The sequence below is a fragment of the Vombatus ursinus genome, unplaced genomic scaffold (assembly GCF_900497805.2).
Source record: "Vombatus ursinus unplaced genomic scaffold, bare-nosed wombat genome assembly UNPS02014791.1, whole genome shotgun sequence".
NCBI classification, from domain to species: domain Eukaryota; kingdom Metazoa; phylum Chordata; class Mammalia; order Diprotodontia; family Vombatidae; genus Vombatus; species Vombatus ursinus.
The window spans coordinates 50,437,652-50,461,718 of NW_020954569.1; the positions used below are offsets into that span (position 1 = coordinate 50,437,652).

A 24,067-nucleotide genomic window follows, 5' to 3' on the forward strand; every position below is an offset into this window, starting at 1 on the left:
AAAGAAAGAAAGAAAGAAAGAAAGAAAGAAAGAAAGAAAGAAAGAAAAAGAATCTCTTTCAGGAGTTCTTAACTTTTTTTATGTCATGGCCCCTTTTGGCTGTATGGTGAAGCCAGTGGATGCCTTCTCAGAGTAATGGTTTTAAATGCATAAAATAAAATGTATAGGTTGACAAAGGAAACCAATTATATTGTAATACCGTTACCCAAATATCAGTGGGCCACAGGTTAAGAACCTTCTGCTCTAGACATTTGTCCCTGTGTAAGGCAAGTCTGAAAGGGGTCAATGTTAATAGTTGCAGCGAAGGGTTTGAGTTCAATAGTAAGTACAGCAGAGCTGAGCCAAGGTGTCCTCTTCCAGAATGAAGGGCGAACAACAAGTATAGCATAGGCAAAGCCAGCCTGATTTGAGGCACATCTGGAATGTCTCCCTGCCAAAAAAAAAATCTCCTTCCCCACAATATACACACCATTTATTTAACTGTGTTGATTTAAAAATAACTATAAAGTAATTTAGCTTTTCCCCCTAAATCATTTGGAAGAAGGGCTAGCCTTACAAGTGGGCAACTTTGCTTACTGCCTGCTTGGTATGGACAGGGCAAGGCTAGATGGAAGGGGAGCAGAGACTAGCCTGAAGGTGCCATATGAATGCAAGCAGAGGAAACAAAAGAGGGAAAAGGAACGGTGAAGAGTCAGGTGAGAAGCAGAATTCAGAAGACAGTCTGCTTTATAAATCTGTCTAAGACTGATACTGTATTATGTCTTTGTACACAGAATACTTTAGAGAAGGGAGTAAAAGGAGAGAGAAAGAAGTGATCTCGGTTGTTGCAATGCTTTATTTTTCAAAACCATGGTTAATAACTGGTATTTTAGAGAGGATATTTTGGCTAATTTCGTTGGATAGTTTTTGAAACAACTTGTTTGATTCAATTTCCAGAGGTTTTCTTAAAGTTATTTTTTAAGTGTAAACCCATCTTATACCATCTCTTTAGACCTTGTAAATGTGTATTAAACCCTCCCCCAAAGCACTGCAACAAATACCACCAGGAACAAGATCCTTTTAAGTATTTGTACCTGAAGGGCTCCCTTCAAAGTAGGCTTTTCCTTCCAAACCAATTGCAGACAAGTGTCCCCTAAACTCTAAAGCTCCTCTCAGGCACAGCTGCTTTTAAGTTCAATGGAAGGACTACCCGTATGAAAACTTTAAACTGAGCCCACTCTTATAGCCATTATCCAGTAAATAATGAGGATTAATCTCTGTGAAAAAACATGTTTCAGGAGCCAGCTGGAGTTGGAGTCAGAGTGGAGTAGTGAAAGTGTATTAGAAATGTAGCCAAGGAACTAGCATTCAAACCCAGGCTCTGCCCCGTGTGTGACCTGAGCAAGTCACTTAAGCTCTCTGAGACTCAATTTACTTATGTGTAAAGTGAAGTCGACTATGTGGCATCTACAGTCCCCTCCAACTCCCAATCCTATGATCCTTTGCCATCTTCCCCTCTGGCTAGCTAGCTTATTTTTCGAAAGAAGTCAGAGCTGGAAAAACCTAAGTACATATTGATGGAACTTTGCTAAAAAGGTTTTCAACTTGTGCCCAAAGGGCCTTTAGCTAATTTCTCTGCTTCTTGGATATAAACAATTTGGATTTTTTCTTTCTTTCCTTCCTTCTTTATTTTTCTTTCTTCCTTCTTCCTTCTTTCATTTCCTCCCTTCTTTCTCCCTTCCTTCTTCTCTCTTTGTCTTTCTTTTTTCCTTTTCTCCATTCTTTTCATTTCCTTCCTTCTTTTCTCCCTCTCTCCTTCCTTCTTCCCTTCTCCCTTCTTCTCTCTTCTTTCTCTCTCTCTCTATCTCTTTATTCCTTCCTTCCCTTCTCTTTCCCTCCTTCCCTTCCTCCTTCCTTGGCAATCACTTAGGCTTGCTGTACACTGCAACAGACTGTTTAAGTTGCATTCCTCTTCTCTAGCTTTCCAGAATGACACTAACGATCAGCAGATCTGCATACATGATCTGTGTTTCTAAACAGAGCCTTACTAGGCTGTCTTAATCCCATTCTGGATTGTCTCTTAGCAGCCAAATGGCATGGATTCATGCATCATCATGAAAAACTGAACAGAAACATCTAGTCAACTAGATGTCACTGAGGAAACATTCACCAGTTGCTTTTTCTTAAGTATATTAGACTTTAGAAAATGTGGGGAGGGACGCAGCCCTTATGTGAACTACATTATATTTTTAAGTTTCCAAATAAATATTGTAAATTCTCATTTTTATAGTTAAATGTACAGAATTAATTTTTTCTTGCTATTATAATTGCTGTAGAATTGGGCTATGTCTATTTGGGGATAGCTAAATCAGATGAGACCAAATATTTACTATCACATTATGTGGTAGAATATAGAAATACCATTCTTTCATACATGCATAAGTATAAGACATTCCAGGGCTGAAGCAACCAAATTCTTAGGCCTCCTATCTCCTCTTTCTGATGCTAATCCACAGGTAAATGCTTATCTGAAAGAAGGAAGCCCAGGAACCTGTGGGTATGGAATTTTTTTGCTTGATAAACTGTGAAATATAGGGAAAGGGGTAAGAAACTAGGAGGTATAATTAAGGAATTTTTTATGAATGCAGAAAGGTACCACAGAAAGACAACTTGTGATGTTCATCACTAGCTGATGAACTTTTCGACAAATGATATCACCTTTCTGTGCCTGTTTATTCATCAGTAAATTAAGCATCATTATATCTGTTCTACTTATCTCACAGAGTTTTTGAAAATAAGGTAATATAACATAGTAAATACCTGGCAAAAAGCATAATAATAACAATAATAATAATAATAAATGCCACTCATGTAAGGCAATAATTTTATGGAAGTATAATAATAACAATAATAATAATAATTTCTAAAGAACGTTAAAGTTTACAAAGGGTTTTACCTATACTATCATATTTTGTCCTCCCACCAATTCTGTGAGGTAGGTACTATTATTCTCTCCATTTTACAGATGAGGGAGCTGAGTCTAATAGAGGTTAAGTGACTTGTTCAGAGTGGCAAAACTAATAAGCATTTGAGGTAGAATTTGTACCAAGGTCTCCCTGATGCCAAGTGCAGAGCTCGCTCCATTATACCGCCTCGCAGAGTCAACAAGCCTTTATTAAGCACCTGCTATATGCCAGTCACTATGCTAAGTGCTAAATGAAAAGCCTTTTTCTATTTAATATTCTCATATGAAATTTTGATAGTTGCATGCAAACAGGTCGTTACAAAAAACTTCACATCACCAGCAGGTTGTCTCTCAGATGATGGTCTTTTGAGCCAAGGCTGCTCATGAAGACTATCTCCCATGGGGCAGAAGGGCTGAGGTCTACAATGCCAAAGTAGCCTTCGGGCTGATGAAGTCATAGATCCCGACAGTATTGAAGTAAATGTGCCAACAGAGCTGAAACCCAAAGCACGAGAATTCTGAGCCCCTTGTCCCCAAAAGCCTGATGCTATTTTCTTTTCCAGTAGTGTTGATATGGGTTGCCTCATTGGTAAGATGAAGGTCGGATGATATGATCTTAGGGCCTCTTCCAACTCTAACATTCTATGGTTCTTTACCAGACTCAAAGCAAAATACTTAGTAGTCATGACTTCATCTCCAGGTGAGCTGGATGGCCAAAACCAACAATTTTACTTCCATATTTTTCTTAGAAGCAAGGTTCACATACATTTGGGATTAGTTCTGACATACACAGACTATGACGGATTCCAATAAATGTTATTTTTTTTCCCTATAGAGCCAAATATCTCATTATAATAAGCACAGGACAACAAACCCAAACCTACGGATTAGATTACAAACTCAATGAGAGCAAGCCCTATGTCATATCTATCTTTGGATCCTCTAAACCTAATACAGTTCTTTGTATATATTGGGCACTTGATATTTAACATTTATTAACAAGCTTTAATTAGGACGTGCTGTGCTTAAGGCACATAATAGATCTTAGGGACAGAAAAATGATAAATGAAACTGTCTCCACCATCAGAGAACTTACATTCTCTGCTTACATCAGCATAGGTAATATGTGTGTTAATAAGTATATTAAAATATATACAAAATAAATTCAATTTAAATTTTTTTTTATTGTTAATGTTTGTTAAATTGGAAAAGAAAAAAAAGCTATGAGTTCATGAGAGGTGACTTTATCCTGCCATGCTCCTGTGCCTTGATGTAATTTTATTGTCAATGATGTGTAAAAAAATAAAATGAAATAAAATAAAACCAACTGGCAGATGGTGGGCTCATAAATCTTCCACGCTGAACAAATGGTTTAAATTAGTCATAGAGTAAAAAACAAAATTAAGAGTGTTACAGGCAGGAACAAAGAAAGCAAGTCATCATCACCATAAAAATATCAAGGATTGCTCGTCCTGTCTACTAAAGAACCAGTACTGCCTACAGAAGTGCTAACAAAATTTTGTTATAGAATTTGGTTCAGTGCAAAGCATTTGGGGGGGGCAGCAAGGAGGAGGAGTGAAAGTAAAATTCAATTAGCCAGATAGTTTGAAAATTAATGTAATACAAACAGCTAGCTGTTTATTTTTATTTATTTAATTAATTCATTTTTAGTATTCAACAATCACTTCCATAAGCTTTTGAGTTTTAAATTATCTCCTCCTCCCTCCCCACCTGCCCCCCAAGATGGCATGGAATCTGATATAGGCTCTACATATACATTCCTATTAAACATATTTTCACATTAGTCATGTTGTAAAGAAGAATTAGAACCAATAGGAGGAACCATAAGAAAGAAGAAACAAAACAAAACAGAAGAAAAAAAAAGAGCAAATAATATGCTTTGATCTGCATTCTAACTCCATAGTTCTTTCTCTGGATGTGGATAGCATTTGCCATCATGAGACTTTTGGAGATGTCTTAGATCCTTGCATTGCTGAGAAGAGCTAAGTCTATCAAAGTTAGTCATCTCACAACGTGACCGTTATTGTGTGCAATGTTCTCCTGGTTCCGCTCACTTCATTCAGCGTCAGTCCATACAAGTCTTTCCAGGTTTTTCTGAAGTCCACTTGCTCATAATTTCTTATGGCACAATAGTATTTCATTACATTCATATACCACAACTTGTTCAGCCAGTCCCCAATTGATACCCTCAATTTCCAATTCTTTGCCACCACAGAAAGAGCTACTATAAATACTTTTGTGCATGTGGGTCCTTTTCCCAAAGAGAATGATCTCTTTGGGATACAGCCCTAGAAGTGCTATTACTGGGTCAAAGGGAATGCATATTTATATAACCCTTTGAGTATAGTTCCAAAATGGTTGGATCAGTTCACAACTCCACCCACCAATTTTCCCCCATCTTCTCCAACATTTATCATTTTCCTGTTTTGTCATGTTAGCCAGTCTGATAGATGTAATGTGGTACCTCAGAGTTGTTTTGATTTGCATTTCTCTAATCAATAGTGATTTAGAGCATTTTTTCATATGACTATAGATGGCTTTAATTTCTTCATCTGAAAACAGCCTGTTCATATCCTTTGACCATTTATCAATTGGGGAATGACTTGTACTCTTATACATTTGACTTAGTTCTCTATATATTTTAGAAATGAGGCCCTTATCAGAAACACTGGTCGTAAAAATTCTTTCCGAGTTTTCTGCTTCCCTCCTAATCTTGGTTGCATTGGCTTTGTTTGTGCAAAAACTTTTCAATTTAATGTAATCAAAATTATCCATTTGCTTTTCATAATGTTCTCTGTCTCTTGTTTGGTCATAAATTCTTCTGTTCTCCATAAATCTGACAGGTAAACTATTCCTTGCTCTCCCAGTTTGCTTATAGTATCAGCCTTTATATCTAAATCATGTACCCATTTTGACTTTATTTTGGTATATAGTGTAAGATTTTGGTCTATGCCTGGTTTCTGCCATACTTTTTTCCAGTTTTCCCAGCAGTTTTTGTCAAATAGTGAGTTCTTATCCCAGAAGCTGGGATCTTTGGGTTTATTAAACAGTAAATTACTGTAGTCATTGACTACTGTGTCTTGTGTATCTAACCTATTCCATTAATCCACCACTCTATTTCTTAGCCAGTACCAAGTAGTTTTGATGATTGCTGCTTTATAATACAATTTAAGATCGGTAACAGCTAAGCCACCTTCCCTACCATTTCTTTTCATTAATTCCCTTGATATTCTGGAACTTTTGTTCTTTCAAATGAATCTTGTTATTATTTTTTCTAGCTCTATAAAATAATTTTTGGTAGTTTGCTTGGTATGGCATTGAGTAAGTAAATTAACTTAGGTACAATTGTCATTTTTATTATATTTAGCTATTTATTTTTAAAACAACTGGTTAGCAACCTTCTAGTAGTGATGTTTAAAATAACTGCATTTGAATCCAATAATTGTTTTCCAATCCTGTGTTTCTAGAAAGTGCTGGCATTATAAGTTGGCACCATAGTTGGTAAGCAACATGACATCCCTTGAGGTACACTGTCTATATAGTGCAAGAATTCCCCCAAATCATTACCCGTATAACCTATCACAGCGCTTAACATTCCACCATTGAGAGCTTCTTTCCCAAGGGTTTTTCCCCAACCTTTTTTGTTGTTGTTTTCAGGAGTTTGCTATTAAAATTCAACTGGAGTTATACCTTCAGCTCTTATTAGCACACACTATAGGAGGGGAATAAGTAGAATAAAGGAGAGTAGAGGAAAAAGAAAGAAATACTTAAAAAGCAGATGGGAAGTTGCCAAAAACAAACTTAATTTAGACTCACAAAATCACAAGATGTTTGAACTAGATCTAGTCTTATATAACAGTCCTGCTTAGAGCTGGTCCTGTGTGTGAGACTTAGCCTTCACCTTACTCAATGTGGAATTGGTGAGGTATTACGTCATTATACATTACTGTCTTCACCTAACTGATGCAACCCCTGACCATTAGGGGACAATATCTGCATTCTGTTTAGAAGCAGGAGTTGTTCCATCATTCCTGAATCTCCAGAAGTTACTGGTACTTGAAACTTGAGTCTTGGCCCATAGTTTACTGAAGAGCAGAAACAAATATTTTAAATGTCTCCAAGAGCTTTCTTCAGCCTGTGCAGATGTCTTTAGCCCATGCACACATTATGACCAAACCATTTCCATCTAAACCATTCTACCAGGTGTCAAGATGATACAAGGAAAGTGTTTCGTAATGTGGTTTGACAATAACACAAAGAAAATCTATTAAAATCATTTTTCAGGGTGAACTCCTGAAATAAGTCCCACCTACTAGCAGCCTCAGTGCTACTGAGTCTCATTGCCCCACAGAACCAAAACATCCAGATGACAATCCATTTGATCATCTGAATGTTTTGACTCTGTGATGCCAAATATTCAGTTTGTTAGAAACATCTGGGTGTTTGGACTGATTTTTCCATTTTCATCCAGATGTTTGGTGCTATCTATATGCAGCCAAAGTATCTGGATTTATTTATACAAATTCCAGAAATAAGGAGCAAGAAAAACGGTGTGTGTGTGTGTGTGTGTGTGTGTTTGTGTGTGTGTGTGTGTGTGTGTGTGTGTGTATTGGGGGTAGGAAATGAGAATGCATAAGAGAAAAACACTAGCAAAAAGAAATTTCATTTTTCCATGTAAAACATTACATTGGAAATCTCATTATAGAACTTTTCACATCCCTTTAAAGATGCTAACTTAGGCCAAATGATATGAATCAATGAGAATATATATATCAGTTCAAAATAAGTATTCCTATGCTGACATTTTGCCCTCTCTTAATTTTTCTGATAGATTTTTGCTATGAGCAAAGTTAAAAAGTTATAAAATATCTTTGAATTTGTAGTTGCGTCTTATTTTTTTTTAAATATTTATCATCCTCTTTAAGCAAACCAAGACTTGACATGGTTGACTTTAGTTGAAGTGTTTATGTTTACCTTTTCATTTCAAGGTTTAAATGGACAAAATTGAAATATGATCAGTTTGTAAGCCTCTCTCTGGGCATTTCAGAAAAACTGTGATAGACCAAACATGCATAAAGGAAAAATTTATTTATTGACCATAAATATGTTTCCCAAGTGAAGAGCAAAAATACCTCACAAAGTACATGTTCTCACTGTTTCTTTTTTCCATTCTTGTCCTGATTGCTCTCTTCTTTTCCTACATACCCCCTTCTAACCTTACCTAGAGTGCTGTCTATGTTCAGAACTATAGAGGTTTTAGACAAACAGTGAGTGGAAGAAGCATCAGCCTAGGAACCATAAGACCCTGTTTCTGACTATGTAACAACCATGGGCAAGTCGCTGCTTCCTCATCCGTACAATGAGAGGGTTGGGGCCTAAGATACTATTGAAACTGGTTGTTTCAATCACACCTGACTCTTTGTGACCTCATTTGGAGTTTTCTTTGCAAAGATACTGTAGTGATTTGTCATTTCCTTCTCCAGCTCTTTTTACAGATAAGGAAACTGAGGTAAGTAGTGTTGAGTGACTTACACAGGGTCACAGAGCTAGTACACGTCTGAGGACAAATTTGAACTCACATCTATCTGACTCCATGCCTGATTCTTTTATCTAATGCACCACCCAGCTAAGGTTTCCTCACTCTAAATCTCTGCTCCTAAGTAATTCAGGATCACTGTAAGACAAAAGTTCAAGAAATGAAGAAATTGACCAAATACATGTGTGTCCAGAGGTGTAACTGTGGTAAGGTGACTGGGGTTTTGCTCCCAGAACGCCAGTATATAGGGAGTGTGTTTTTTTCCTACAATACCCCTACAACCTACTGCCCCCATACCTTGCAAGCAAATCCGTCAGTCCTGTGATAGAATTGCCCCCTTTCCTCATATGGGCCCAGACGACAACCCGCTGAGTCCTATTATCACTGCCTCCCTTTCCTGGAGCTCATCTTTTGGACCTTCCTCCCAGAAGTAGGCAGAGATTAAGGGCTCTCAGCCATGACAGAAGGGCACGGACCTAACTCTGAGGTATAGGGCTACCTCCCCTTGATGCTAAAGCCCCCTAGTCAAATTCTCAGTCAAACCATGTCATGGTGCTAGCCGTTGGGACCCACGCCATGTCTTTCATAGGGGATGCCCTGACAGTCCCCCTCAGCAGCAGTTTTCTGGGCTCTGCAGCTGAGGGGCTGTATCCATGGCGTCTGTCTCCCTACTCACACTGTGGACAGTGACCTGGGGCCTATTTGTCTGTGGGACCTTGTGATCCAAGGTCTGAGTCCTCCCTCCTCCACCCACAAATGAATTTTCCTCAGGCATCAGAAGTACTAGCTACAGAGGGCTCTCTCTGTGTTTACATTGCTTCTCTGTTGTTGTTTCTCTGAGACATGTATTACTATAGCAGCATAATAATGATGGTACATTTGTGAGGAAACACCATAAACGGCAAATGCATCTCCGGCTTCTAGCAGAATGAAAATAGAAGGCGTTGCTGTTTCTTCCACACTGTGAGTAGAAAATAGACTGTGTTGTTTTCTCTTTCCAGAAAATTCTCACCATGATTCCCACTGAAGAGGAAAAGCAAAAAATCCAGGAGGCCCAGATGGCCAACCCAGATCTCCCCCTAGGCAGTGCTGAGCAGTTCCTCCTCACACTTTCCTCCATCAGTGAACTGTCTGCCAGACTCCAACTCTGGGCTTTCAAAATGGACTACGAAGTCATTGAAAAGGTAAACAGTAAATGAGGGAGGGAAGAGGCTACACACAACCATTGTTCCCCAGAAATTAGCTCTTCTCATGAGCAAGTAGAAATTGTTATTCTTTAGATTTGGCTTGATAAGTATGTTGACAAAATTTGAAAAATGATGTTTGTTGTGTCAAATACCAGACAGGAGTCAACAATCCCCTGTGTTACATGTTCTAACGATAGATGCTGGGCCATTGTCTCTGGCACTCAACGTTGTTGTTATTGCTGATATTCTTTTTTCTTCCCTCTGTCTGGGGAAGAAAGTGGAGACAAATATTCCTAAAAAGAGACCATCATAATAGTATAGGTACGGGACTGGCAAACTATGGCCCATGGACCTATTTAAAATCATAAAAAATCATTCTTAGCTCTCATGCCATACAAAAATTGATGGCAGACTGGGTAGGGCAATAGTTTGCCAACCCCTGGTCCAGGTGGATAGAAATAAAGGCATGTAGAAAATGGCATACAATGGCAATGAGAATGTAGAGGATGGGGTTAAATTGAGAGACATTTTGGAAATAAATTCTACAAGTAAAGATGTGGTGACTGATTGGTAATGGGAAAAAACAGAGAAGGAAAAGTCAGAGATTATAGACATGGGGCAGATTGAGCGAATACTCCCAGAGACAGTAGAAATGGTGAAATCAGGAGGGCCTGGTTTTGGACACATTAAATATCAAGGTAGAGGGTAAAACTTCAAGGTAGAAATGTCTCATCAGTACTTGGAGCTATGGATCTCAAGAAGAAAAGACAGGTTAGGATGCGAACTGTAGATTTGGGAGTCATCTGAGTAGAGGTAGTAGTTAGAGGCATGGGAATGAATCAGAATGCCAAGTGAGAGAGTATAGAGATAAAAGAAAACAAAACCAGAGACAGATCCATGGAAAATGCCTACATTAAGGGATTATAGAGAGGGTAAAGATCCAGTGAGGAGATAGAGAAGATGTTACAGAGAGGTAGGAAGAGAATCAGGAAAATATAATGTGTCTGAAGCCAAGAGTAGAAAGGGGGTGGCCAACAATGCCCAGAGAGGTCAGAGGGTTCGAGGAGGATGAAGTCTGAAGAAGAAAGCCTGTGAACCAATCTGCCTCCAGACACCTAAGAGGAAACATAGACAATCTCGAAAAGAAATTCTGTGGTGGTGTCAACCTGCTTTGAGCACAGCTTCCACAACTGAGAGTGGAGCCCTGCCAAGCACATAGTACCTTCCGTGTCCTTTCAGCCCTCAGAGAGGCCAGCCCAGCCATCAAAACCATGAAGACTGGAAAAACTCCATATGGTAGTGGCAGAACAGTCAAATATCTTCAGGCAAGAAGGGAGGGGCTGCCAAGTGGCCAGCCTAGATAAAGTCTCTCTGAAGGAAAGGCTGGAGGAATGATCCTATGTTTCTAAATGTTTGTTATTATTCACCTTAAAGAAGGAAGGCTAAAATACTGATGGTGGCGACTCTTGCACCAAACAGTAGGTGATCTCTAGGGCCATTTCTGTCTTTAAAATCCTGTGTTCTATGCTCTAGGGCTGTCGTTCACTGCTGGCAAGAGGCTGGCCGCAATTCTTTCAGAAAGGCAACTGAATTGTCCACATCATGAATTGGTGACTTCTAGAATTTACTGCAATTCAATTTAACCAAGAATCAAATAACCAAGAAATCAATATCAATCATAGAACAATAGAAATAACTTCACAACAATAATATGGTTAGATAGCAGTTGTTCTGAAAAAAAAATCAGGATGTTCTAATGAACTGCAAGTTTAGCAGTGTGATGTGGCAACCAAAAAGGCTAGTAAAAATTTGGGCTCCACTAAGAGGGCCGTAGCTTCCAGGAAGAGGGTGGTGCTAGTCACTCTGCTGTCATCAGATATTATTTGGGGTGTTGTGTTCAGTTATTGGAGCCATGGTTTAATAAGGACATTGAAAAACTGGAGGGGGTATAGAAAAGGGCAGCTAAGATGGCGAAGGGTCTTGAGTCCATGTCGTATGAGGAACAATCGAAGAAACTGGCCATGTTTAACTTGGTAAAGAGAAAATTTAAGTGATGATAGCCATCGTCAAGTATTTGAAGGGTTGTAACGTGGAGAAAAGACTGCACCTCTTCTGTTTGGCCCCAGTGGGTGAAAAGTTGCAAAGAGAGCAAACAGTGTAGGGTTGATGTCAGGAGAATCTTCCTAATAATTAAAACTGTCCCAAAGTGGAATGGGCTGCCTTGAGATATAGAGCAGAGGGTAGAGGATCACTTGTTGGGTATGTTACAGGGAAGATTCCTTTCATGTATGTTTAGACTGGATAATCACTAAGATCCCTTCTAACTTTCAAATTTTGTGATTCTATGAAACATTTATTGAATTCTTACCATAGGTTTATTGTGTGCTAAGCAGGATGCCAAGAAGTATGAGGTATGCGCTCCTTCTATCTGGTTGCCCTCTTGTGGATACTCTCTATCTTAGTTTGATTGGGAAGAAATGGCGCATTTCAATAGGACAACCAACACATATGCACACACAATTAATAATGCATAGAAAGAACATAACGAGTTACAGGAATGGTACAGACAATAAATTCTCAAGGAGTTTCAAAGAAGGAACAAACATTGTGGATGGAGGAGGTCAAGATAGACTTATTAGATGTACTGGGACTTGATTTAGATAAGAAGAAATGGGAGGGCACACCAAGCATCGGGGTGAACAAAAGGGCAAAAACAGGTCTGTGCGTGCTTGAGAGAGTGTGCGTATACTGACTAAAACAGGGGTTTTTGGCCATCCCCCAGGTCTGAAAGGCACACATTCTTCACTTCTACCTTTGAGAACCTTTCTCTTCCTGAAGAGCTTAGCTCAGGTACCTTCTTCCTTCTTAGATACCATGATTGCTGCTCCCTCCCCTATCACTGCCCTTGGTGAAGGCATTCTCTAGCTCATAAAAGTTCACTTCATGGACTTTGTCTGGATCTCTCCTTTACTTCATCACACTCTGTCATGTAGTGTACTTAGCTATATAGACGTCATATCCCCCTTCAGGACAATATAAGTCCCTTGAGGGCCAATTGTCATTTTTTTAATGACTGTGGTTAACAGAGTATATTGTACCTAAATGAATGCTTAATAAATGTTCATTGTTGTTGAGTTTGTGTTGGTGTGCCATGAAATATGAGATTATGTAGGTAGGAAGGGCCCAGGTTTGGGAAGGCCTCGATTGCCAGGCCTAAAAAATTGACAGTGAAGAATCTTTGAAGATTATTAAATAGATGAATAAAATGATGAAATCTGGCAGCACGGGGAGGATGGACTTAAAAGGAAAGACCAGAAACAAGGGCACCAGTTAGGAGCAAGTAGTTGTATCAGTTCAGGTCACAGCAGACCTGATTCTAGTCCTGAATCTTCCATTTGAATCATCTTCGAGAGAGAGAACTGAAGGTCCAAGGAAATAAATAAATGGCTAGTCCAGTGTCACATAGCTACTTTGTGATGGCCCCAGGGCCAAGATCCGGCTCTTCTGACCCCAAACCCTGTGTTCCTTCTAATACATGATGCTATTTCTCAAATGCACAATGGACCCTGAAGGCTATAATTACTCTTTGCAGATGCAATCTATGGTGAAACATATGCTTAAGCAAATATAAACCCAAGTGGTTCTATCTGTAAACACTGTCCTCCCCATCCACTATAAAAATAGCTATCCATTTCAGTGACATTCTGAAGGAACAAAGCCATTTTGATGCCTCATTTTACTCATTAAAAGTGGATTCTGCCTTTAATCCTCCTGGGTCATTTTAATGTAGTTAATTTACATAAAAATGTATCTGTCCTGAACCCAAAAACCTGGAAACCTTATGGCAAGCTGGTGTATGATGGAGCTTGCCAAAGAGCTTTTAGTCTGATAGTTGCTGCCAAAGCACAGCCCTGTGGTCCATTCCTCCCTTTAGCACACAGGGCTATAGGGGTGCGGGGGAAGGGGAGAGCAGGGTGGGTGACTCCAGGAAGTGACATAAGAATGTTCCTCAGACTTGAGTAATGCCAAGTATAGGGAGCTCTAATCAGTGCTGGTTTGTTTAAGCCCCCAGACTTCCTCTCCCGAGTAGACGAGAACTCTAGTACAACAGAAATTGGGACTGTCTGATGAAAATATCTGCTTGAAAATCCAGCCCAGTCTTCACAAATCTGCATAAATTAATGGGATTGGGCCAGCCTTAGATGTAAGCAGAGTACAGTGCTATCTAAGAATTGATATTTGAGGGACACTGAGTAGATCTGTCTTTGCAAAGTATCTCCACACTCTAGCTGTGTGGTTCCCGGAGGTTTACCATTGGTCAGATCAGGTCTGAAGCTTTGTGCTTAGGTCTGGGTGGCATATTTTAATCAATAAATCAATGAAGATGCTAGAGAGATAAAGTAAAAAAAAAAAATTGAAAGTCTCTGCCCTCCAAAAGCTTACATTCTGTATTAAGAGTTTACATTCTACCTATCTTCATTCTATTTTTATCTGAGTCATGTAAAAAACAATGGAGGTCATTTCAGGTGAAGGTGCTATGGGAAATAAAAAGACTTAGGTAAAATACAGTCGTTATCCTTAAGTATTTGAAGTGTTTTTATGTGGAAGACGGAATAGATTCAAGAAATACTGAGCTCTGTCACTAGAATTGTTCAGTCTGGAGTTAGAGAAACCTGTCTAGGGGATATTATAGAAGGAATTGTTGTTTAAGGTAGGAGGTTAGACTCAGTGGCTACCAAGGTACCACGTACCTCTAAAATTGAAGGGAATATTCTCATTGCAAGCCTACTTACAGTAATCATATGCTTAGCAAGTACTTTTTGTAGATAAAATTGCATTTCAGTCTATTTCCCATCTGAATTATCACATTTAAATAACTTCTTGGCAGGGAGGTGTTAAGGGATAGATTTGTCATTTCATTAGTGTTGGGAATTCCCAGTCAGATAACTCCCTCTACCAATACAGATCTGTACGTTTTGTAGACTTAGAGGGATGCTTGGGGCACTGAGAGGTTAAGTTACTTGGTCAAGTTCACATAGCCAGTATGTGTCAGAGATGGGGCCTGAACTCAGATCTTTTTGACTCAAAGAGAAAGTTCTATATCCACTAATTCAATTTCTCAACCTACTTAGTTCCCATGACCTAATTTTCCACTTCACCTTAGCCACACACAGTAGCCATATTCTTGCTTTTGTCATCAGCCACAAATGTTCTACTTCTATGTTCATGAACTATAAAATTGCTTTATCTGATCATAATATTTTATCATTCCCTATTTCTCTGCTTCAGGACCCCTAACCCTATTGCTCATTCTCACTCTGATCTCTAATCCAGTACTTTCCCAGGCCATTACCCCTTCACTTGTTACACCCTCTTCTTTTACCAATCTCGATCCCTTGGCGAACCAGTTCAACCCTACGCTATGCTGCACTCTCAAATCCTTTTTTCCCTTGTCTTATCATCAGCCAAACTCTAGATTTCTCCCTACCATCTGCCAGCTTTGTTCCTTCTCATGAGCTGTGGATGAGCCCCACTGAAGAAAGCCACAACACTGAATTTGAGATTTGAGCTCCATTCTGGGCTCCACTCAACTGCAGAAGGTTTTTTTTTTTTTTAAGTGAGGCAATTGGGGTTAAGTGACTTGCCCAGAGTTACACAGCTAGTAAGTGTTATGTGTCTGAGGCCAGATTTGAACTCAGGTCCTCTTGACTTCGGGGCTGGTGCTCTATCCATTGTGCCACTTAGCTGCCCCAAAAGTATTTTCCTAAACACAAGTTCAAACCATATCATGGATACACACACACACACACACACACACACACACGCACGCACGCACGCACACACACGCACACACACATACTAAATAAACTCCAGTGGCTCCTTATTTCCTCTAAGCTCAAGTAAAAATTTTTTGGCATTTAAAACTCTTTATAGCCTGGTCCCTTCTTATTCTATGTGATATACAAATCTATACACACTAGCTCCCTTTCTCTTTCTTTTTCTCTGTGCTCCATCCCCTATCTCGGATCATGCCTGTTCCATGTACCTGGATTGCCCTACCTCCTTACCTCTACATCCCAGAATCCCTGACTTCCTTTTAAGATTCAAACATCGCCTTACCAGGCCTCCCCACATGGTAGTACCTTCCCCTCTGACACTGCCTTCTATCTACCTTGTATGTGTCTTGGGTGTATTTAATTGTTTACATGTTGTCTTCCCTACTGGAATGTGAGCTGCTTGAGAAACGGCCTATTTTCTCATTTCTTTTTATCCCAAGAGTTTAATACAGGCCCTGGCACAGAGTAGGCCTTTAATTAATGCATATTGATTAACTGATTAAAGGATCTAAATTAATGAGTTGTACTTAAAGCAAACATGCTTGAGATCGGCTAACACAGAATGGGAGGTGAACCATGGGACCCAGAGCAGGAAAGAAAAAGGCCAAGGAAGAGAGGATCAAAATAAATTAAAGGATTAGAACTGGAGAAAGAAAAAGAGAAGAGGAAGAGAATGAAGGAATGGAAGGAGAGAGAAAGAGAAAGGAGAAGAGGGGAGAGATTGTGAGTGTTGAAGAATAATCTAATGTTGGACCCACAGATTAAGTCAGGTGTCTGTGGGTGTGAGGGTCTACAGAATCATTATGAATATAGTGGAGGAATGTCTGCTCTCCATTCACACCCAACCTCATGTACCCCACAACTTTGGTTCTACACATAGTATAAATTCCTTTCATGCAGAGGCATTTGCTTAGATCTCATGGTTTCTCCTGGGACCAGAGCAAGATTTATAGAACCAATGTGTGTCTTCTTATGACGCTTTTAGGTGCCCAAAAGGAAGTATCCAAGCCTTTATGATTTATATGTGCCAGAGACAATCAGGTTTATTATTAGATTATAACTTCTAACACCTCACAATCTATATGTGTATTCAGTAATAATAACAATATAATAAGAATAGAAAATAGAAATAAGTTATGCATGTGTTCCAATTCTGCTTTCTTATCCTTTTTTTTTAACTGGCAGGAGGTGGCTGAACCACTTTTGGACCTGAAGGAAGGAATAGATCAATTGGAAAACAATAAAACCCTGGGCTTCATTCTGTCTACTTTGTTAGCCATTGGGAACTTCCTCAATGGTTCTAACGTAAGCATCTTATTGTCATCTCCCTGCTTTTTGGTAACAGGAACATTCATTAACAAAGGTTGTAGCTGTGATTTCTTATAATGTGGCATGTAACAAAATACTTAATTTATTATTCAGGGAAACATGGGAGAAATTTAATCCTGAGAACACATGTAACTACCAGTTTTCTAATGTAGACCTGCAGCTTTTATGTATCATCTTGGGAACAATCTGCACATATCTCCTAATGTATACTTAATACTATCAAAGGGGCATCTCTAGTGCCTTTCTCTTTTTAATTTTTTCCATGGTGCATGTTCAAAAATGTTTATGCTTATAGAAGGGCCTAGCATTTTTAATTAATTTTTTTTAAAATTGTAAATGGAAGGAGGTAAAAGAAAAGCTAATAAGATGGGAGAGAGGATAGAAAAAGAGGCTACAACAGGCCACTGGGTAGCAGGGAACCTGAGGGAGGACATCATGAGATGAAGGAGAATACTGGGGAAGAAACTGGGTCATCACAGGCATATTTAATTTGCCCTACATTAAAGACCTTTGGTGAAGGAATAATGGGGAGTTGAAAGAGTCTTTGTGCTGTAGAATGGCCATCCTTGTAATTCCTAAGAATTGGGCAGAGGAGGCCTTTAAACCAGGTACAGTTTCCTAATACAGCTCATGTTCTCTTTAGGAGATTGAGTGAAACAAAACTGGTTTAAGCTTATTCCCTTTTTCTTTTCTTGCCAAACAGGCCAAAGCGTTTGAGTTGAGCTACCTCGAGAAGGTTCCAGAGGTCAAAGACACTGTGCACAAACAGTCTCTCCTTCACCATGTGTGCACAATGGTGGTGGAAAATTTCCCAGACAGTACAGATCTATATTCCGAGATTGGGGCCATCACTAGGTCAGCCAAGGTATGTCTGTGAACAATGAAGAAAACTCTTGCCTTTGCTACAGATGTTGGAACTTAAACAGTCTTCTCCTGAACAAATACCTGAAGTGTTGCTTTCAGTCTTTCTCCTCTGGTGCCTATTTTGAATGTGACGTCCTGTCAAGTTGTTCCTAATGAACTTTAAAGGCACCTTCTTTACCTTTGCTTCTCTGTCAGACTGTTTCCCATTGAGGTCTTTAAGACAGCCATGCTACCCCCTCCTAAATTTTACTTAATACTTTGGCACAATAACCATACTCTGAGAAATTCCTAGAGTTTGATTTATTGGTAAACAGAATTAATTACCATCTCCTTGATTCAAATGCTTCCTCCATTGGGGCAGATTGTGACCATCCACGCCGGACCAGCCTGCACAGCTCTTGTCAATGTCCTTCCATAAGTTCATCGTAAGAGGAAAGGGAGAGGAGGGGGAGACATCCAATGAGTCTGAGGTCCTCCTTGATTTCTCCTGACATCAAGAAAATACTAGTAGAGTGCTCTGACTGCCCACCTATCATCCCTCACTCTTGTCATGTGACCAGCTCATCCTCTCTTTCTATCATACATTGCCCTGATGATATCTTTTACTCCTGTTCTTCTTCCAAGTTTCTCATTGGTTACTATCATAAGATTTTAGCTCTCCTTAAGCTTCACACCAAACACAGAAATTTATCTTAGGCCATAAAACTAAAAAAGAGTAGTTGTATTCTTTCACTTTCCCCCTCCCCAAGCCCCTTTAATCACATGGGAAATGAGAAAATATCAGGTTCAAGTAGTGGGGTCTGAGAGCAGCAGGCCTTTATAGAATGGAGCCATTGAAAAGAAATATGCCATGAAGGAGGAGACAGTGAGGAAGAAAGTAGGAAAGGAAGGAGGATGAAAAGAGAGACTCATTTCTCTTTTGAGCACCCAAGTCCTTCATTCTCCTATCACCTTCAGAGTTGGCTGGTGGTAATTCTTAGCTTGCTGTTGGAGATCAGTGCAGTCATGTTGTGCTGTCTGATGGTCTTTGCTATATCAGTCTGTTTAAATCAAACGAGATTACGTATGTAAAGCATTTTGCAAACCACAAAAATGCCATGTAAATGTGAGCTTCAAATCATTACACATTCTTTTAATTTATAGTTAGTGAAATTTCACTTTAGAGAAAGAAGAGATTATCTTGCTCAGTAATATGTGGAAGAATCTCTGACTACATTTAGTCCCTTCATCTCGCTGTGCAAAGTTTGAGTTTTGGTAATATTTCTTTCCAGATTTGACAGAAAAAGGTGACTCTGTTCCCTAGGTTTCACTTGGAAAATAGTTTTACAGCTGAATTGCTAGTGTCAACACACATATGAATGATTTTCAAATTATCATTCCCAGCATTAATCAGAAAATGTTGTTGTTGTTGTTGATGTTGTTGTTTTAACTTTTTGACTATTATCTTTATGGGAATTGGACTTTATAGCCCAGATGCCCATGTACAGATTTAGTGGTCATTTGTTCCAGAGAGTTTATTAATGTTTCCCTTGTTTTCAGGTTGACTTTGATCAACTTCAAGACAACTTGTGTCAGATGGAACGAAGATGCAAAGCATCCTGGGATCACCTCAAGGCAATTGCCAAACATGAAATGAAACCCGTTCTGAAGCAAAGAATGTCTGAGTTCCTGAAAGATTGTGCAGAAAGAATTATAATTCTGAAGATTGTTCACAGAAGAATAATCAATAGGTAAAAGGGTTGGGACATCAGCATATTAATACTTTGAAAATACTTTTTAAACCAGAATGTGATAAATAAGATGACTAAAATTTGTGCTGTAAATTCAAGGCAAAAAGTGCTTATTTGTCCTGGATGTTCAGTCATTTCATCAGCACAAGAGGTTTCTTCTGAGGAAAATAATCATACTATTTCATAGATTCAGAGGATCTTATTGTTGAATGGGTACCTGGAATCTTCATTGCAGACAGAATCTTGACTAGGGCTTCTCTGCTCTAGGGGTTCCATTTTCCCTGAAGAGCAGAAGGAATTTCTAACTTCTTGGCTAATATCTTAATTTGTCAGGTCTGTTACTACAACCTGCATTCTGTCTCTGGGGACAATAAAAAAGGCAGAGTTCCTAAGTCTTTCAAAGTTGTTTGTCTTTACAATATTGCTTTTATTCTGTAAATTGTTCTCCTGGTTCTGCTTACTTCATTCTGGATCATACAAGTCTTCATACAAGTCTTTAGAGGGGCCCCTGAATCTATCCCCTTCATCATTTCTTATAGCACAATAGTATTCCATTATATTTATATACTGTAATTTGTTCAGCTATTCCCTAGTTGATGGACATCCCTTACTTTCTAGACTGGTGATGAAACGTGTTACCTACCTCTTGCCAGAGAGGTGATGGGCTCAAGATGTACAATGAGACTTATATTGTTGGGCATGGCCAATAGGAGAACTTTTTTTTAACTATGCATACTTCTTACAAGTGTTTTCTTTTTCTTTCTTTTTCTTTTTTCAGGGGATGGAGATTTGGAAGGAAAAGAAAATAAATACTTGTTAATTGAAAAAAAAAACAAATTTTTAAAGATTGAAAAAAGAGCAAGGGCAGAACTGGCAGGATATTTGGTTTCATGACCCATTTCAGTCATGAATACCTTTAACAGACCACTTGTTTCTTTACTGGTGAAAGCGTTGTATAATTACAGACACAGAATTCTAGAGCAGGAATGGAGGCTTTAGAGATTATCTAGTCTAACCCCTCCTTTTACAAATGAGGAAACTGAGGCCTAGGAAGTTAAGTCATACAATGCTTAAAAGTGGTTAGTGGCAGAGCAATCTTTGCAGAGATCAGACAGTTTTGTCACGTAGACAACATGTATCACTCATATTTTTTTTCCTTAGGGGAAAAGGGCATGTTACAGGAGTATAATTTCACAGAGTATATAATTAGATAGAAACATCATACATTTAACATGGCACCATATGTTTTAAATTAGTGATTTTCTAAGCAGCAACTAAAGTGACTCAGAAGCGTCCACGTGTATATAGACAAGGCTTTCAGTATGGAGATCAAGTTTCCAGTATCACTAAAATGAACTTTAAAGGAAAGACACAGACTATATGGTTTGGATTATTTTTTTCCTTTCCATGAACAAAGCAAGCTGAGAGACAGAGACAGAAAGAGACAGACAGACACCAAGTTATGGGGCAATTATTAACTTTATCAAATACTTAATATACCTTACCTTTTAAACAGCATTTTTAGTATATGATGCTCAATTATGTGGCATTATATATGGCATCATATTGTCTTATTTTATCTCTACAACACCCTCTGAGACAATATGCAAAAGTATTATTTTCATTTTATAGATGAAGAAACTGAAGCCCAAGGTCATAGAACTAATAAGGTGTTAGAACTAAAAATTGAAGGTGCATCTTCTAACTCTTATTCCTTGACTCTTTAAAATCATGCTGTTTTCTTGACTTCATGCAAACATTCAACAGATTGGCTTCATTTCACTCCAACTACAAACAATTATTTGGTACCTACTCTCTGCCAAGTGCTATGCTAAATGCATAGGATACAAAAACACAAACAAAACAGCCCTTGCCTTCAAGGAGCTTACATTCTACTGAGAAGATAAAGCATGATTCTTTTAAGTTTTTGACTCCCCTGGAGCATTTAAAGTATTGGTAAATGCCACGCCAAAAAAACTGTTTTACAATTAACTTTTTAAGAACATATCTCTTGCTAACAGAGAGATACTCATGCATGTCTCATATATATATATATATATATATACACACACATATGTATATATATACATATACATGAAATTATTTTCAATATCCTTAAGTATAATGGTAGGTAGAACTAAGATGAAATTAAATGGTTTTTTATATACACATATCAATAATAGTTACATAGTTTTCCTTTTCCTTCTTTCTCTCAATATCTTTCTTTTCTCCATCAATCCTATCCCATGTTCTGATGACTAACAACTGGGCAGAATCCAAAGGTTCCAAAAAAAGAAGTAAGACTCTAGGTGACCAGATGTTCTGTATTAGGTAGGATGACAGTCCTGGATTTTGACTTCCTGTCCTTACTGGTACATCCATCAAAATGTCCTACATCAACATCATTTCCATCCCACAGGGCTACTGTGCCCTCTTTATTTCTCTTTCCATCCTCATTGAGAGTAGTATTTGCATGTGGAATTGAAGCTCTTTTATTTATTATACAGTTGAATCTAGTTAATTCAGACTCCAGTATTCAAAATGTCTAAATATTCAAACAAGGGAAGGGGAAGGGAAAGGGAAATAAATAAGCATTTATATAGTGTCTACTATGTGGCAGGCACTATTCTGAACACTTTGGAAATATTATCTCGTTTGATCCTCAAAAACCCTGTGAAGCATTTTCTGTTATTATCCCCATTTTACAATGGAAGAAACTAAGGCAAACAGAGATTAAATGACTTGCCCAGGGTCACACAGCTAATAAGTATTTTGGTCTAAATTTGAACTCAGATTTTTCTGACTCCAGACCCAGCGCTCTATCCACTACACCACCTAGCTGCAGATTCACCCTCAAATACTTAAGAATCACCATTTACTACAAACTGTTATGCTGATTGCAAATTATTTCTTTTTGTTAAAGTAGGTTCCTTAAAGGTCTCTACTAAGTAATAATTTTTAGCCTGTTTCCAATCACTATATAAATTGACTCTACAAATGCTTATTGAGTACCTGCTGTAAATGGAAGGCTCCATTCTGGGAATCAAAGGAGATACAGGGGTGAATATTGAGTGTCTGGTTGGAAAGGCAGATTAGAGTTAGATTGTAGAGGGATATGAGAGTATAATCAGTAAGCAAACCATCAAAGGTTTTTGATTTAGAAGGTTAATCTGGGGCAGCTAGGTGGCACAGTAGATAGAGCACCAGCCCTGGAGTCAGGAGGACCTGAGTTCAAATTCGGCCTCAGACACATAATACTTCCTAGCTGTGTGACTCTGGGCAAGTCATGTAACCCCAACTGCCTCATTTAAAAAAAAACAAAAGGGTTCATCTGACCTGATCTGCAGTGTAGGAGGCATTAAAGCGATTGGTCTGTGGAGACCAATTAGAAGGCCATTGTAGTTATTCAGATAAGAAATGATGACAGCCTAAACATAAGTCATTGTATGGATAATGGAAAGGAGAAAACAGATGTGAAAGGCAACGTAGAAAGAGAATCTATGAGGACATTGGATGTAGGGGAGAAAGAAAAGGGAAGAACATTCAATGACACAGAGATCTCCAATTTGGTGACTGGTAGAAAAGTAGTATTATTAACAGAAATAAGGGAATTAGAAGGAAAAGTCAGGTTTAGAAGAAAAGAAGATAAGTTCAGTTTTAGATGTGTTAAACCTTTCTATTAAGTATTTGGAATGAGGGTCTGAATCTCAGGAGGGGGATTAGGGCTGGTCTTAGAAGTCTTTCCTTGCCTTTTTTAGGTTAGATGCCCTAATCCTAAAATTCTAAAAACACCTGTGGGATGAATCTTCTCACGGGATGAGCACAAAAATTCCCCACATTCACATACTTTACCCTACGTTGAGATGTCTAGTCATTTTACAGAGATAAAAAATACAGGGGCTAGTTTATTCCCAAAATATTATCAATAAGCCTACACTTGGTAAACTCCAATGAAACATTCTCAAGGTTAGAAAGAAAACAGGTGGAAGCAGCAGAGGCAAGTGGAAGAGATGGTTCCTCTCTTTACAGTCTTGACCCGATAGTTGACCAGTTTAGCTCTAGGACGTTCTCTACATCTGACTCCTTTGTCTGTCTTTCCTTACCACCATTCACATCCTGTCTGTGTGGTTGCCCCCACTATCTGCTTTCTCTCTTTTTACCCCTGAGCTGCAGAAAACTAGTGGAAGAACTCAGATTCCCATGGTAACTGGATCCACTACAAATGCATGTTACCTAATCTTAAATGGACTCTCAGCAGTACGGGGCAATATTTTCATTTTTCCCTGATTAAGCCTCCTTCTTACCTTCCTCAGAAGCCGTTCCAACCTTATCTTCTCTCCTCAAAGCCCTGTTGCCTCCACTACAACCCAACTCTTTCAGCTAATGTCCTTCCTCTTATTTCACAAAATAGAGACCATCTACCATGAGTGCCCATGTTTCCTCCACCACACTCATCAGAACTCCCTACATATTCACCCATACTTTCCTCCATTTTCCTAAATAAAAATAGAAGTTTTTCCACTGAGTTCATTAAAACTATACAATCTGTACACATGATAGAGATTTTCATTGACACACACACACACACACACACACACACACACACACACACACACACA

The 24,067-nt window shown here is 38.7% G+C and overlaps 1 protein-coding gene across 1 annotated transcript in view; it reads left to right on the forward strand.

Annotated features, from left to right (window-relative positions):
* FHOD3 (formin homology 2 domain containing 3) overlaps positions 1–24,067 on the forward strand; it is a 687,613-nt gene that overhangs the window by 630,703 nt on the left and 32,843 nt on the right. Inside the window, exons 17-20 of the mRNA XM_027869130.1 lie at positions 9,503–9,685; positions 16,711–16,830; positions 17,558–17,719; positions 19,258–19,448. Coding sequence (XP_027724931.1) covers positions 9,503–9,685; positions 16,711–16,830; positions 17,558–17,719; positions 19,258–19,448 — 656 coding nt within the window. The remainder of the gene's footprint in view (positions 1–9,502; positions 9,686–16,710; positions 16,831–17,557; positions 17,720–19,257; positions 19,449–24,067) is intronic.